Source organism: Artemia sp. Qi Xiang Cuo, chromosome 16, assembly GCF_049724085.1.
Source record: "Artemia sp. Qi Xiang Cuo chromosome 16, ASM4972408v1, whole genome shotgun sequence".
Classification (NCBI taxonomy): Eukaryota; Metazoa; Arthropoda; class Branchiopoda; order Anostraca; family Artemiidae; genus Artemia; species Artemia sp. Qi Xiang Cuo.
Window position 1 is genome coordinate 13,187,319 of NC_142809.1, and position 18,640 is coordinate 13,205,958.

Consider the following 18,640-nt stretch of genomic DNA (forward strand, 5'->3'; position numbering starts at 1 on the left):
CATATACTTAATAATTTCTGTTCATTTTAAGTTTTGATGTTGCTCCTTACTTTCAGAGGAAAAAACTTGTTTTTTTTATTTATTTTTTGTTTAATTTTTAACTATTTTTAATTTTGTATATGTTTGTTTTATTTTTCAATTCCGAGTATTTGATATACGATCTCCTTGAGCTATGAATTGATGCGATTTGTCATGTCAGTACGCAAGCCTGGGATTATCCAACCATGGAGCCTTCGGACCGTGGCCCTTCTCAAAAATCTTACAATTTTCCCGTGGATTCTGATTCCACCTAAATTTCACCTAATTCCAAATTCCACCTAAACTCCACCTAATTTTCAGAGTCTTTTTCAAAAGTATCCACAAACATAAAAATTAGCCTCCCCCTCACCAAAATAAAACCTCAGTGAATGTTAATTATGCAGCCCGATATCAGCATTGAACGTCGTATCTTACTTTAAAAATAACCATACTCAGTTTTATGCTTTATATTCTTTAAATGTTTTCTTCATTAAATTTTTTGAAATTCAAAGTTTTGAACCCTTTTCAGTGTAGGGTTCAAAATTATTTGAATTAATATCGGATATTCTGTTTTATTTTAAAATTTTAACAATTTTTCAGCTACTGTACATATTTCAACTAACTATGTTTTAATTAGGGTTTCCTCAAGTAAGGAGATTTTGACTATCATGATAATTATGATTTTTGCTAAGTGCTCGCACGGCATTGTGATTTTTTCCTTGTGATTATCAAGCTTTACTGTCTACCTGGCATCCGTTCCCTGTACCTAAAAACATTGTTTGGACTTTAAATAAAATTAGTTTGACTTTTTCTATTAAATTGCATTTTATTGTAAAGTGCAATCCATGGAAATTAAAGAACAATAATAATAGTAATTTCTATACGAACAGTATCACCATCTAGTTTTCAATTACCCCAAACAGTAAACCACCTAACAGCACCCTAAACACAGGAATAAAAACTTTCGATCATTTATCTATAAGTGCTAATAAAATTCTGGCAAATCTTTAATTACAGCAGTTTGGGTAGCATCATTCTTCTTTTTCCTGCTAATTAATCTTAATCAATTTTTTTTCTTGTTATCTCACTTTTATTTTCCTATATTTTTCCCAATATTTTTCTCTCTCTCTTTGTTGAGATTAAAATATTTTAAGCGTTTGGCGTTGTTTTATAAAATTGTTTTTTTTTTTAGCTTTGATGATTTAGTTCAGGGTGCTAGAATAACTTTGAAAATTAACGTAAAGAAGACTAAGTCACTAAGGCTAGGAATAAGTGAAGATGAAAAGGTGAGGTTGGGTAACGAAAAGATTGACCAGGTGGACAGCTTCACTTACCTTGGTAGTATTATTAGTAAAGACGGTGGGAGCAGTGAAGATGTTAAAAGTAGAATAGCCAGGGTTCAGGGTGTTTTTTTCACAGTTAAAAATTTTTTGGAAGAATAGGAAGATAAGTCTGCAAACTAAGATTAGAATATTGGAAGCTACAGTGATCACAATGGTCAAATATGGTTCTTAAGCATTGGCGCTCCGAAAAGCGGATGAAGATTTACTAGATGCTTCTCAGAGAAGTGCCTACGGATTGTTCTGGGTACCCGTCTGACTGACCTTATTTCAAACTGTAGGATGTACGACAAATGTGGTTAAATCCCGCTTTCTAGGGCTATAATGAAAGATAGGCTGAGATGGTTAGGGCATGTTCTATGAATGAAGGATGACAGATTGATTGCCCTTTTCGGTCAACTGTGTAGGGCTAAACGGAAAGCAGATCGTCCTCGTCTGGGGTGGGAGGATGCCATAAAGAAAGATTTAAAGGAAATGGTAACTTCTTGGGAGGGTGTAAAGAGGGAGGCTTTGAATAGATTGGGATGGACGAGGAGTGTACGTAGCTGTGTTGGCCTGAGGCGGCTTGGTGCTTCGGTGAGTTGTTAGTAGTAGTAGTAGTTTGATGATTTACTGGCTGGAACACTTTAAAGCACTTTTGAAAGTGTTTTTGGGATTCTTAATGTTTTTTATTATTTTTTATTTTGCTTTTGATAAGCATGATTTTTTCTCTCTCTCTTTCTCTCCTTCTCTGATGACAATTTAGTTAAATTTGCAAACATTATATTATTTTAAGCTTATAGCAGTATTTTGTAAAATAGTAAGATTTTGTAAAATCGTTTTTATTAATTTAAAAAACTAGATTTTGTAAAATTATTTTTATTTTCAGCTATGATGACGCACTGGCTGAAACACTTTCAAGCAATTTTGGCTTGCTGACTGCTGGGTTTTCGCTAATTATCGTTTATGTTGGATTAACTATGGGAAGACTGAACAGTGTCGAACAAAGAGTGAGTATAAGACCTGTAAGGGGATTTATAACGGGTCTAAAGGTCCACTTCGGCTATTATAATTGAAAGTTTGACATATGCCATTTTGGTCAAAAACGACTTATGTATGTGTCTTGGGTAAACTCAGCACGAGGAATTGAATCATGCAGTCTGAATGGTCCTATCTTGTACCATTACGGAGATAAAAAGCAAACATACGTCAGTTTTGACAGAAGAGGATTATTTTATGGAGCTATAACATGGGAACCTGGCATTTGTCTCCTTTTTGTCAAAAAAAGGAGAAGTACGCAAAAAAGGGATTAATTTTGAATTCGCTGAGAATACTTTTGACAGAAGAGGATTATCTTATATATAGTTAAAAGGAGACATACGCCATAAAATGTAGTAATTTTGAATTTGTTCGGAATACTTGAATATAATTTATACACTGAAAGGAGCATGAAAAGTTAGTTTAGAATATGTTTCCTTTATCCCCATTAGCCTCATCCTTCAGAGCTACGACAGCCGACAAACTTTGCTCTGTTTTTTCGCTGTCCTGAAAAGTTACAGAAATGGCGTATGTTGCACTTTTAATTATCACTGCCGACTTTATTGGACCATCAAAAACTCTCCCATGATCCTGCTTCGAATTAGATACAGCTAACAGTTTTCCGAACGATTTTCCGCTGTCCAAACAAAACCTTTTAGTTGACGCTGTTAGAGGTTTTCTTATCTTAGACCCTTAGATCCGCCTGTGCCTCCAGAGGCACCCAGGGCATCAAGAAGGAGCCGCCAATCTTCCCGCAGGTTTGCTGTTTCTGGGTCTGCCCCTGCAGCGTGGACCCGATGGATGCCAATGGAGCACTGCATTTGGTAGTCGGAGATTGTCCATACGTAGTACGTGGCCAAGGTATCTCCATCGGCGGACTTTTATGATATATGTCACAAGAGGCTGGCCAGTCTTGTCACGAATGGATTGGTTTGTTATTCTCTCTGCCAACGGATGTTGAGAATTCTTCTGAGACATGTGTTTTCGAAAGCAAGTATTCTTCTCTCTTGTTCCTGGTTCAGGTGCCAGGTTTCGGCTGCGTAAGGCAGCACTGGCATAACATTGCTATTGAAGAGTCATAACTTTAGCCGTACAGAGAAGCTTTGGGACCGCCATACTTTCCGTAGTCTATTGAAGACCCCATTGGCTTGGCCATTTCTTGTGAGCACTTCTTTTATGGTCGATCCGGTAGAAAATTTGATTCTTTAGAGGTTTTCTAACGAATCAAATTATTGTTGCAGAAAATTGCTGAAGAATTTCAAGCACAATATTCAAAACATAGATAACAGAGCAATGCACGATGGCTAGATTTTGTACTTATAACATTGATAAAGAGTTCTGGACTGCTAATATTTATTACATTTAGTATAGCTGAATATAATTCTAAATATTATAATTTTGTTAGGGGCTGTTTGAATGTTCGGTGGTTTTCGGGTCCGGTCATTTAAGCTCTAATTATGATTTTTTTTTCCTCTTTTTATCTTGTTTTTTTTTTGGTTTTTTGTTTTATTAGGAGGGTTTTATTCCGCACAAGCTTGCTTCAGGGAATCGATGATGTATAATTTATTTTTTAAATAAACCCAGTGTTACTTTATATTCTTAGTACTTAGTATTTATATTATATATTCTTTGTACATAATTTTTTTCTTGCCTTGAGGTCCTCTTGGCCCCATTTTTCCAATTTCCAAGTTTATTTCTAGGCTTATGGTTTTTAAACTTCTTGCCCAATTGTTATGTTTCCGTGAATTGTTTGCAAACAATTTTTGTTAATTAACATGTTTCCACCATCCAAGAATTGTTAACTAACTAACAGAGGACAGAAAAAAAACCTTAAATTGGGAAAAATAAGTGAAATGTGTTGAAAACCATGAAAATATAATAAACATCTTCGTATTCCAAGGAATGTCTATTGTCCTTGAGGGGCTTTCAGGTAAAATGGTCTACCGATCAGATTATCGTTTATGTTGACCAAGCTATGGGGAAAGTATTTAAAGAGTGCCTAATAGAAAGCAAATCAAACATTAAAATATTAGAAAACCGTGATTTTCAACAGTGCATTGTAAAGGGCGTTTTCATTTGGCGCATTCATTCGACTATTTGTCTGCAAAACGTCAGATGAAAACGGAGCTTATGACTTCAAGGCCATTTTCCATGGCAAGGTGTTACTTGACATTCAAAAAGACTCCAATTACGTTCCCGAGGATATTTGAGCACCACTTCTGAGGCAAAGATTGACTTTTAGGTTCCCCGATGAAAATCAAATTTGGTTTCTCTCTCTCTCTCTCTCTGTCTCTCTGACAAACCCAAGCCCCCATCTCCTATATTTTCGTCGATTGGCACCCCTGTTGGGCTCAGCAGCGGTTGGTGGATATGTTGCAACTTAAGGGCACAAAAAATTAAAGCAGTTTGACCTCCCTCGTCCTAAAGGCTGGGGCAAATACCTCCTTTTCTTCCTTAATCTTTCATTGGCAAATTCAGTATGTTACCAAATATTGATATTATGATAATTACTTTTCAGTTCTTGCTTGCTGTAGCTGGCGTTACTGTTGTCGGCCAAGCAATCCTTTCTTCGTACGGCATATGTTTTTTCGTTGGTCTTATGTACGGCCCAGTCCATCCTGTTCTTCCATTTCTTCTTCTTGGTATTGGCGTTGATGATATGTTCGTGATAATCCAGGTATTTATAATTCTTAATTTTAACTTTTATAGCTAAAATTATTGTATAGGCCTATCATTGATACAAATCGTAGGCAGCGCGCTAGCGCTGCCTAAGTAAAGAACGATGTGGGCAGAATGTGTTTTTTTTTTCTTCAGCCGGGTACTTCGTATCGAAGGAGTTGTTGTAGAAATTTCGAAAAGGGCTCATTCGATTGGAAATTGCAGTGACTAGTGCCCGTTTTATAGTCGAAAGTGATTGGAGGGCAACTAGACCCCCCCACGCCCATCAGTCCCCCAATCACATCAACTCAAACTTTTTTGATAACCATTTTGTTCAGCGTAGTTGATATACTGATAGTAAATATGTTTTTGAGGAGAACACTTCCCCACCAACCTCGGAACAAGGGTTTTAAGTTATGCCCTGAGGGCATATAAGAACGATGTTGGCACAATGTACTATGTTTTTTCCGTTAGAGCAGGGCACTTCATATGGAAGGGGTCGTCGAAGAAAATTCAAAAGGGACTCATTCGATTGGAAATTGAGAGTTCGAGTGCCCTTTTCAGTAGTCGAAAGTGATTGGAAGGCAACTAGCCCCCCCCCATGCCCATCATTCCCCCAAACACATCCAATCAAAATTTTGAGACAGCCATTTTGTTCTGCGTAATTGATTTCCACATAGAAAATATGTTTTTGAGGAGGAGACTCCCCCACAACCCTCAGGGCAAGGGTTTTAAGTTATGTCCTGGGGCCATATAAGGTTTTAATAGAAGGTGCTGTCGTAGAAACTTCAAAACAGGCTCATTCGATTGGAAATCCGAAGGGCTAGTACCCTTTTTAATAGTCGAAAGTGATTGGAGGTCAACTAGCCCCCCCCCCCCACGCCCCTCATTCCCCCAAGCACATCCAATCAAAATTTTCAGATAGCCATTTTGCTCAGCTTAGTTGATTTCCAGATAGAATATATGTTTCTGAGGAGGACACTCCCCCACAACCCTCAGGGCAAGGGTTTTAAGTTATGCCCTGGGGGCATATAAGGTTTTTATAGAAGGTGTTGTCGTAGAAACCTCAAAAAAGGCTCATTCGATTGGAAATTCAAAGGGTAGTGCCCTTTTTAATATTCGAAAGTGATTGGAGGGAAACTATCCCCCCCCCTCCCACGCCCATCATTTCCCCAAACACATCCAATCAAAATTTTCAGTACAATGTACTATTTTTTTATTTTTTTTTCCTTTAGAGCTGGGCACTTCATATGGAAGGGGTCGTCGTAGAAACTTCAAAAGGGGCTAATTCAATTGGAAATTGAGAGTTATAGTGCCCTTTTTAATAGTCGAAAGTGATTCGAGGGCACATAGCCCCCCCCCCGCCCAAACGCCCAACATTCCCCCAAACACATCCAATCAAAATTTTGAGATAGCCATTTCGTTCAACGTATTTGATTTCCAGATAGAAAATATGTTTTTGAGGAGGACACTCCACCATAACCCTCAGAGCAAGGATTATAAGTTATTCCCTAGCGGCACATAAGGTTTTTAAAGATGGCGTTGTCGTAGAAACTTCAAAAAAAGCTTATTCGATAGGAAATTCAAAGGACTAGTGCCTTTTTTAATTGTCGAAAGTAATTTGATGGCAACCAGTCCCCCCTCCCACGCCCATCATTCCCCAAACACATCCAATAAAAATTTTGAGATAGCCATTTTGTTCAGGGTAGTTGATTTCCACATAGAAAATATATTTTTGAGGAGGACATTCCCCCACAACCCTCAGGGCAAGAATTATAAGTTATACCCTGTGGGCATATAAGGTTTATATTGAAATCTTCGTTGTAGAAACTTGAAAAAGGGCTCATTCGATTGGAAATTCAAAGGGCTAGTGCCCTTTTTAATAGTCAAAAGTGATTTGAGGGCAATTAACCTCATGCTCACCGTATCATTAATTATATACAATCAATATTTTTATATAGTTATTTTATTCAACGCAGTCGAAGATTTTTCAAATTAGGCCTTCATGGGTGACAACCCCTCCCCCCACGGACCTCAGTACACGGGCTATAAGTAATATCCTGTGGCATATAAAGTTTTTATTGAAAGCGTTGTCGTAGAAACTTCAAAAGAGCTCATTCAATTGGAAATTGAAAGGACTAGTGACCTTTTTCATAGTCGAAACAGATTGCATAGCAACTAACACCCCTCTCAAACCCGCCGTTTTCCAATACACATCCAACCAAAGTTTTGAGATATCCAAATGTTCAACATAGTTGAACGTTCCGGACCTTAGGTAGTTGAGGATGATAACCCCTTCAAAGCACTCAGTGCAAGGGTTGTAAGTTATGCCCTGGGGCATATAAGGTTTATATAGAAAGTTGTTGTATAAATCATAGGCAGCACGATCGCGCTGCCTAAGTAAAGAACGGGGACACTCGAGAACGAGCCAAGAAACGGGGAATAAGTAAAGAGGAGGACACTCCCCCACAACCCTCAGGGCAAGGGTTTTAAGTTATGCCCTGGGGGAATATAAGAACGATGTTGGCACAATCTGTTATTTATTTTTTTTTTCCTTTAGAGCAGGGCACTTCGTAACGAAGAAGTTGTCGTAGAAACTTCGAAAAGAGCTCATTCAATTGGAAATTGGAGTGGCTTGTGCCCTTTTTAATAGTCGAAAGTAATTGGAAGGCGGCTAGCACCCCTCTCACGCCCACCATTTCCCCAAACACATCCAATCAAAATTTGGAGATAGTCATTTGGTTTAACGCCGTTGAAAGTTCTGGAAATTCGGTCTGGGAAGATAACAGCCCTCCGAAACGCCCTAGAGGTAGGCGCCTTACGTCAGACTCTGGGGGTACAAGAGGTGTTTATAAGAAGTGTTGCCGTATTCTTCAATACTCGATTAATTGGAAACTAACAAATTTTGTAACCAGTTCATCAGTCAAATGGGACTGGGAATCATGACGTTTTTATAGCAAAGATCAATGTGAATGTTTTGTATTATTTTGTTGTTGTTCTTGTTGTTTAGACCAGGGCACCTTCTATCGAAGGAGTTGTCGTGGGAACTTCGAAAAGGGCTCATTCAAATGAAAATAGAAAGGGCTGATGCCCTTTTTAATAGTCGAAAGTGATTTGAGGGCAGCTAATCCCCCTTCCACTTCCACCCTCCCACCCCAACCTCCCAATTTCTGCTCTTAAAATTTAACCAAATCAAAATAGCGTAAGTGTATCCAAGCTATCAAAGAAAGTAAACATATTTTTTTTTGCGAATGGTATCAAGTTTTCCATTTCAGGTCAACTAGAGGAGGTATGAAAATAAATTAAACAGTACTATTTGTGTCCAGATTTTTAAAAGGGTGTATGTTGTTAAAAATTTTTCTCCAGCATATAAATACCAGGCCAAACTATAAAGTCTTAAAAATCGAAAAGATTTAAAGTATTATTTTCTTTTTACCTGAAAAGGCTATGTCAATATAAAACGAACAGAAATTAATTTAGAAACTTTTTCCACAAAATAAGCTCTTCAACTAAAAGTAAAGAACTCCATTAAACAAAAAATGAGCAAAAATAAAATCAAATAATCTACCAAGCGTGAAACTACCACAAATCAGAATCGATAAATAAATGAAACCCAAAAGAAACAGAAATTAAAATAATTAACCGAGTCAAACTCAAAACGAGCAGAAATTAACATAAGTAGGGCTCAAAACCCCTTTGCCTTCTCAAGGCCAAAACATAATTTGCACTTTACTGAAAAAATATAAATGAATGTGCAATGTCAGTTTAGCATACATACACTGGTATTTAGTAATCAAAATGTTAAAATTATTTGATTTATTAAAGTTATAATAATAAAAACATTTATATTTTCAAACAGTTCGTGGTAACGAACTGTAAGTAAGGAGCGACCCGGCTCAATGGTAACCGAAACTCTAGAAAACGGGTTTTTGATACCAATAGATATATCAAAAGAATCAGATTTCAATGCTGATTTCAAATATATAACTTTCATCAAGTTTAGAGCTACCCATCAAAAGTTACGCGCCTGAGAAAATTTGGCTGATTTTCAAAAAAAGGGGGAAAGACCCCTAAAATTTATAGAACCTAAATGAAAATTACACCGTCATATTCGGCGTATCAGAGAACTCTATTGTAGGAGTTTCAAGCTCCTATCTGGAAAAATGTGGAATTTTCCAGTTTTTGCCAAAAGAAACATCACGGATGCGTGTTTATTTGTTTTTTGTTTTTTTTTTTTCCCAGGGGTGATTGTATCGACCCAGTGGTCCTAGAATATCGTGGGAGAGCTCATTGGAACGGAAATAAAAAAGTTCTAGTGCCCTTTTTAAGTGACCAAAAAAAATGGAGGGCAACTAGGCCCCCTCCCACGCTTATTTTTTTGCCAAAGTCACCCGGTCAAAATTTTGAGATAGTCATTTTGTTCAGCATGGTCGAAAATATGATAAATATGTCTTTTCGGATGACTTAATCCCCCGAAGTTCCCAGAGGGAGGGCTAAAAGTTATGAACTTTACCCAATGTTAACATATAGTATTGGTTATTGGGACGTATACAGAAGTTTTCAGGAGGGTTTTTTTTCTCGTTGGGGGTGGGAAGGGTGGGTGGGTGGTTATTTTGGAGGATCTGTTAATGAAGGAAGTTTTCATGGGGGAAGGGAAATTTCCATGAAGGGGGCTCCGGACTTGCCAGCATTATTTATTGGTTATTGGGAAGTATACAACCATTTTCAGGAAGGATTTTTTTGGAGGGGGGGGGGGCTAGAGGAAGGGGTTACTCTGGAGAATATTTCCGTGGAGGATGTTTCTTTGGGGTAAGGGACATTTCTATGAAGGGGGCGCCGGATTTCCAAGAATAATTTAAAAAACGATCAGAAATTAAATTAAAAAAAACAAGTTTTTTCAACTGAAATGTAAGAAGGAATATTAGAACTTAAAACGAACAGAAATTATAACGTATGTGAGGGGGTTGTCCTTCAAGTCAATACCTCGCTCTTTACGCTACAGTTTTTTTTTAGTGATTTCAAAAGAGCTATCTATTATAATTAAACGGCCTTTGTGATTCCGAGGTTTGTTAATCAATTTTTTTTTTAACTTTTAACTTAAAGACCGTTTTAGTTAATACGGTTATAACCCCCTTATATACGTTATAACATATGCGTAATAAAAAAAAAACTATAAAAAAACAAACAATAAAGCTCAATAGTAATCGAAATTTTTAAAAACGGAATTTTGATGTCAATAAATGTATCGAAAGAATGTGTTTATAATGCTGATTCTAAATATATAAATTTTATTAAGTTTAGTATTACTCATCAAAGGCTACGAGCCTGAGAAAATTTACTCGATTTTTTTAAAGAGGGGGAAACATCCCCTACAAGTGAAAGAATTTTAATGAAAATCACACCGTCAGATTCAGCGTATCAGAAAACCCTATTACATAGGTTTCAAGCTCATATCTGCAAAAATCTGCAACTTTGTATTTTTTGCCAGAAGAAAAATAGACGAATATAGAAGTTAGTTACGTAAGTTAATTTGTAAAGACATCCATTTAGCAAAAGAAAAGTAAAATTTTTATGCAAATAAAAGCTGCATTAACTAAAAACGATCAGAAATTAAATAAAAAAAACAAGTCTTTTAAACTGAAAGTAAGGAGCGACATTAAAACTTAAAACGAACAGAAATTATTCCGTATATGAAAGGGCTGTCCCCTCCTCAACGCCTCGCTCTTTACGCTAAAGTTTGACTCTGTCTCACAACTTTATTTTTTAAAACAATAAAAAACTTTAGCGTAAAGAGCGAGGTGTTGAGGAGGGGACAGCCCCTTTCATATACGGAATAATTTCTGTTCGTTTTAAGTTTTAATGTCGCTCCTTACTTTCAGTTTAAAAAACTTGTTTTTTTTATTTAATTTCAGTAAAGCGCAAATTTTGTTCTGGCCAAACCTTATGCCCTGTTCACATTATTCTTATATTTGCCCATTAAATTGAAATTTCTCCACCTACAACGCCTATTAGATTTGAACATTGTTCAATTTTCGAGCATTAAAATTTTTGATTGACCAATCAGAGTCAAGAGTTATGGCATATTTTTTGAAAATAGAAAAGATGGAAGCTTGGAGCAATAGTTTTGCAAACTGTAACAGAAATGTGGGAAAAGATGCAAAGACATAGTATTATTAGAGAATAGTTAGGAATAAAATAGTGTTAATACCAGCTTTTCAAAGCAATTTCGTCCCGTAGTGATTTTTTAATCACAAGTCGAGGTTAATCATATAAAACGACCATGATATTGATAAATCTTGTTTTTTTTTTACCCTCAAAGAGTTATATTACCGACAAAGGATTAAATTTTTTCTAGGTTAGCCTATATATTTTTTTAGTACCGTTTTACCGAGTATTTAGAGATACTGATCATATTAGAATGAAGCATGTATTTTATAGATATGGTAAGTTTTTGCTTCGATTCACCCCATGGACCCCTAACTCATGCCTTATGAAGAAAATACAGTCTGAGACATCCATGTGCCAAGCTATGTGAGCTTAATGCTCATATGTCCAGTAAGCAAACTGGACATGAATGGCAAAAGACCCTTTTTTTAATATTTAGGCCTAATGTTTGTTGTTATTTCATAGTGTGGATTTTCTTTTCTTTTCTTAGTTTTAATTGTGCTCCATCATTTACCTTTTTTACGATTGGTTATTAATAAATATATACGTATATACATGCATATATGATACATAGATATACATATAATTATAAAATATATAATTTGAGTCATTAGGTAACAATCACGTAAGGAGCTAAAAGGGAAAGGGGGTAACAGGTTCAAGTAACATTTTCCTTTGCTTCTCTTTCTTTCTTTTTTTTTGTTGACGTTAATTTTCATGTTTTTTTTTTAACTTTATCTCTAGGCGTTAGACAATCTTACATCAGATCAACGGAGACTTCCAATACCTGAACGCATTGGCTTAGCAATGAGGCATGCTGGAGTTTCAATTACTGTCACTTCACTGACTGACGTAGTTGCCTTTGGAATAGGTGCCACAACTGTAAGTTACGTCCTTTACCTATACCTTTAAGGTGGTTTTCACTGTTTTATGATTGCCCCATTAGGGTGTTAGACGTTTTACGGACGAAGAACAGGGTTGCCGCCTGTAGCACGAAAGTCCTATTTTAGCACTATTTTATTGTGTTTAGCACTTTAACACGTGCTCAGGGTTGCTAAAATAGTGCTAAAAGAGCAAGAAAGAGCTGTTTTAGCACTATTACAGCCAATTTTTTTAGTAGATCACCAAAAATCACTCTGTAGCACTCAAATTTGGGCAGTTATAGCACTTTAGGAATTGACAGTGGTGGCAACCCTGACGAAGGATGATGGATTGCCAAAGATTCTGCGTTTGGGCAATCCGTATGGGGCCAAACGAGAATAGGATGGATCTGAATGGGCGGGTAGAGGTCATTTGGAATGGTTTGAAGGAAGATGAAAATCCACGGGAGAAGGTAGAAAGTGAAGCTTTGAACAGAATGGGTAAGAGCATGAACATATGCAGCCATGTCGGCCTCAGGTGGCTTAGGGCTGCAATCAGTAAATGCTAGTATATAAGTGATCTTGACAGAAAAAGCGGTGGCAATATTCACAAAATCAATTACGAAAAAAAATCAAAAGAATAAAAAAAAAAATTCATATTAAACAATAATAGTTTTTAATGTGTCATCTGTTGCAAAAACAACAACTGATAACCAACAATTTGCCCGACAATTGTAATTCCCCCGTCCAAACAAAACTGTTAACTAATATTTTGAAATGATTTCTCTAACAAATTAAATCATTGTTGGGAGATTTTAAAGCGCAATATTCAGAAATCAGATAATGCAGAAAAGCAGGATGGCTAGTTTACATAGTTATAATATATATATATATATATATATATATATATATATATATATATATATATATATATATATATATATATATATATATATATATATATATATATATATATATATATATATATATATATATATATATATATATATATATATATATACATATATATATATATACATATATATATATATATATATATATATATATATATATATATATATATATATATATGTATATATATATATATATATATGTATGTATGTATGTATGTATATATATATATATATATATATATATATATATATATATATATATATATATATATATATATATATATATATATATATATATATATATATATATACTCCTTTCATATTTAATCCCGTAAAGAATGTCTAGATAACATGTAATCTCCTCAGTATCTGCAATGACAGTCATTAACTTCTTTTGGCCATGAATCTAACCATTCTAGGATTTTTAGTGGCTATGAAATTATATGGTTTTTGATACTACTGATAAGGTTCAATGATTTTATTTCGCAAAACCATATTTAGTTTCATACAAGTGTACCCCGTGTCAGGGGAAATATTTATGTTTGCAATAATTAGATATGCAAGTTCATTCAGCCGATTTTCAACCATGAAGAAACATTGACTCTTTGTTTATTTTTCTATGAACGAGATCTCTGGGAGGGCAGGATTCAAATAAGCAACCCAGGAAACTTTGTTCTTTTTTAGAGCCCCTTTTAATATTTTTAAATGAAATGCCGACATTCAATTTCTTAGAGGAAATATATATATATATATATATATATATATATAGAGAGAGAGAGAGAGAGAGAGAGAGAGAGAGAGAGAGTATATATATATATATATATATATATATATATATATATATATATATATATATATATATATATATATATATATATATATATATATATATATATATATATATATATATATATATATATATATATATATATATATATATATATATATATATATACATATATATACATATATATATATATATATATATATATATATATATATATATATATATATATATATATATATATATATATATATATATATATATATATATATATATATATATATATATATATATATATATATATATATATATATATATATATATATATATATATATATATATATATATATATATATATATATATATATATATATATATATGTATAGGGAGGGCAGATCTCTGGGAGGGCAGGATTCAAATAAACAACCGAGGAAACTTTGTCCTTTTTTAGAGCCCTTTTTAATATTTTTAAATGAAATGCCGACATTCAATTTCTTAGATGAATCCTTACTGAATCTAAAAGGGTGTTGGTTCGCTAACCAGTAAATATTTACACAAGAAGTTTATTTCATTGTGACTTTATTTATATACTGTTATAATTCTGCACAATTTGGATTATGCAGGGCAATAGCGAGTCATAGGCTTGGGCAATAGCGCAGCCTCAGCGAAGAGTGAAGTGGGCTCTATGCATTGTTTCTTTTTCTTTCCACCAAGGCACTTCATATGGAAGGAGATGTCATAGAAGCTTCGGGAGGAGGATCATTCAATTGGAAATTGAAAGTTTTGGTGCCTTTTTTAAGAGTCAAAAGTGACTGGATGGCAACCAGTCCCCCCCCCACGAACCTTTTTTCCCCAGAGACATCTGACCATAATTTAACGACTTTTTACTGTGACTGTGAATACTTGAAACATTGACTGTGAATACTTTGAACTGCAACTGCGACTGCATGCGACTGCAGCTATTTCCAACTACTGCAAATACTTATAGCAACTATAACTACTACTAATACCACGACTATTGCTCCTACTACTACTATTAAACTAAATCAAAAGAGTTTATGTGCATCCAGGTTGTCAAAATGGTACATATACAATATCTCAGGAATGGAATAGGGTATCAAGTTGAAATCTTCAGGGAAAGTTGAGGTAGACATAAAATTTAACCAAAATAAATTATGTCTACCCAGGTTGTCAAAAGGGTATATTTGAAAAGAGAAAACTCTGGGTATTACGTTGGTACTTCAGGGTACGTTTTTGGGGATAAACCCTTATCAATAAATAAATGAAACCCAAAACGACCATAAATTACAATAAATAATCTAGTCAACGTCAAAACGAGCAGAAATTACCATAAATGGGAGTATTGCTAATGCTCCCTGTGGTTGTAAAGACCAGAACGTAGTTTGTACTTTACTGAAAACAAAATAGATTCTAAACATTTTCTCTTTTACACATTTAATAAATCCAAAATTATTAAGACTTTTAGCTATGAATATCAGTTTATATTTAACTGTCAATCCACACTCAATTCTTCTCGATAGTTATCATGGTTTTGATGGTGATTGTTTTCTGTTTTTTTCTTATGATATTTTTGGTATTTATCACAATATTTCAAGAATCAAAGAGCTTATTTATGTAAATTTGCTTTAAAAATCTAAATTTATGATTCAATTTTGATAAATGTTTCAGATACGGCCTTTTGCCATTGGTGAATAAAACACTTGCTATTATCCATTAACTGCATTTTTAAAGACACCAAAAATCCCCAGTTACTTTTTGCTGTTCAGGGGGGCGGGGGTTGCAAATAAACTTTAAAAACGCCAAAAAAAAATTGTTTATATGCATCTTTGTCACATTTTAAGAATCGAATAAAATTTCGGGGGCGGGGATCAAACCCCTCCCCTGAATACGGCCTTAGTTACCGGTAATGATCACTTATTTTTATTTATTGCCAACTTATTTCTATGCTGACTAATGGCACAGACACATGTGCTCTATTTTTAAATTATTCCTAATGCGGGGTTTATTTTTCCAGCAGCCCTTGTTTTAAATGAATTCAAAATTAAATCCTACGTTTAATGATATTATCCAATATAATTAACCGATAAATAAGTAAATAATTTCATTAATTAACTAAACCTATTAACTAAATTAATTTGAATTAATTAAAAAAATAAATAAATAATAAAGAAATTGGAAACTAAAATTTTAAGCTTGATGATATAAATTCCTTAATTTGGACATACATATAACATCTGCGGTTTTTATTTAGTATTTCAAATATTCTTCAGTCATTCTCCAGAAATAGTGATAATGTATTTTTAGCAAATGATTATCAAAATTGTTTAATTTAAAAATTATGTATCTTAATAGTACTCCCAAATCTAAAAAAAAAATAATTTGGCCAGTTATTACCTAACATATACATTGCAATACGATTTTCTTGAAATAATGGTAAAAATATCAGGCATAATTTATTATTAGCATGACATTGAGAAAATATTTTACATGCAAGATACTTACCTTGACTTTAATATTGAGTTGCCAACTTCTTATTTTATCTTGGCAGCACGCGAAAACACAAACATTTGTTTTGACGTAGTTAGAAGAAAGTCAAGTCGTGACTTAACGGAAAAAATCCGTTCTGACTTACAAAGTCTAAAAAGTGTTGATCAAATAACCTGTTCTATTACCAGTCCCTATGAATTAGATAGCAGGATCAATCCCTACCATCTAGGGACAAAAACCCCACAATACAACGGCCACCATTTTCCCTGATTTAGTAAGAATAGAAGAAAAAAGTTAAATTAACGGGAAAAATCCGTTCTGACTGTTACAAAGTCTAAAAAGTGTTGATGAAATAATCTGTTCTGTTACCAGTCCCTATGAATTACATAGTAGGATCAATCCCTAAACATCTAGGGACAAAAACCCCACAATACAACGGCCACTATTTTCCCTGATTTAGTAAGAAGAGAAGAAAAACGTAAAATTAACAGGAAAAAACCTGTTCTGACTATTACAAAGTCTGAAAACCGTTGGTGAAAGAATCTGTTCTGTTACCAGTCCCTATGACTTACATAGTAGGATCAATCCCTAAACATCTATGCACAAAAACCCCACAATACAACGGCCACCATTTTCCCTGATTTAGTAAGAATAGAAGAAAAAAGTTAAATTAACGGGAAAAACCCGTTCTGTCTGTTACAAAGTCTAAGAAGTGTTGATGAAATAATCTGTTCTGTTACTAGCCCCTATGAATTACATAGTAGGATCAATCCCTAACCATCTAGGGACAAAAACCCCACAATACAACGGTCACTATTTTCCCTGATTTAGTAAGAAGAGAAGAAAAACGTAAAATTAACGGGAAAAAATCCGTTCTGACTGTTACAAAGTCTGAAAGGCGTTGATGAAATAACCTTTTCTGTTACCAGTCCTTAAGAATTACATAGTAGGATCAATCCCTAACCCTCTAGGGAAAAAAAAAATACACAACAGAAAGGCCAACATTTTCTCTGATGTAGTAAGAAGGAAAGAAAAACCGTAAATTAATGGTAAAAATCCGTTATGACTGTTACAAAGTCTAAGGCTTTGATGAAATAGCCTGCTCTGTTACCAGGCCTTGGGAGTTATTTATTAGGATCAGTCCATAATCATATAGGAAAAAAAAAATACACAACACAAAGGCATTCCCCCTGGTGCAGGGCCGGATCGAGCAGGTGCGGGGCCCGAAATTTTTTTGCTGGGCCCCCTGTATATATTAAGTTTTTAGGTAAAATTCAAATTTAATAATATATAAATATATACACACACACACACACACATATATATATATATATATATATATATATATATATATATATATATATATATATATATATATATATATATATATATATATATATATATATATATATATATATATATATATATATATATATATATATATATATATATATATATATATATATATATATATATATATATATATATATATATATATATATATATATATATATATATATATATATATATATATATATATATATATATATATATATATATATATATATATATATATATATATATATATATATATATATATATATATATATATATATATATATATATATATATATATATATATATATATATATATATATATATATATATATCAAGTGCCATGGATCAGCAGATAGGTAAACTACGAAAATAAAAAAGTTGAAGATACAAAAATGTTATTGAATGTAATTTTACACAACCGAATATCCTTATAAGAATTTACATATGTCTCAGTTTTTGTTTTGTAAATTCTTTTAAAATTGCTTGAAAATCTAAATTCCTTGCCTCTTCCTTTTCAATAGACATAATTGCCAAATTATTAAATCTATCCTGATTCAGTGTTGACCTCAAGTAGTTTTTTATAAGCTTTAGCCTGGAGAATGATCTTTCTCCAGAAGCAACACTTACTGGAATAGTCAAAAATATTCGGAGGGCAAGAAACAAGTTTGGAAATGCCGTTGCTCTATCATTATCCGATAAAAATTTGAACATTTCAAACGTATTTTCAAAAAATTATGAAGCAAAAGCAGATTTCAAAGCTTCCATTTCTTCAGCTGACATTTTCTCGTCAATATCAGCTTCCTTCACCTTCGGTACATCCTTCTCTGTTAACTTAGAAACAGTTAGAGAAATTTCTAATTCATCTGCATATTCATTATGTGTATTCAAATAATTCATTATGATGTTTTAATTGTTCAAGACGATCTTTAAGTGATTCTGTAGCTTTGTCTGAAACAACATTAAAAAAAGATACCTTGTATGTATTTATCGGGTCTTCAATAGGTTCGTCATCGCCTTCTAATTGAAATTTTCTTTTTT

At 33.7% G+C, this 18,640-nt stretch overlaps 1 protein-coding gene across 1 annotated transcript in view; it reads left to right on the forward strand.

Moving 5' to 3' along the window:
• Positions 1 to 18,640, forward strand: part of LOC148942584 (NPC intracellular cholesterol transporter 1-like) — a 207,138-nt gene that overhangs the window by 115,590 nt on the left and 72,908 nt on the right. Inside the window, exons 7-9 of the mRNA XM_089102048.1 lie at positions 2,227 to 2,347; positions 4,894 to 5,052; positions 11,943 to 12,080. Of these exons, the coding sequence (XP_088958174.1) occupies positions 2,227 to 2,347; positions 4,894 to 5,052; positions 11,943 to 12,080 (418 nt within the window). The remainder of the gene's footprint in view (positions 1 to 2,226; positions 2,348 to 4,893; positions 5,053 to 11,942; positions 12,081 to 18,640) is intronic.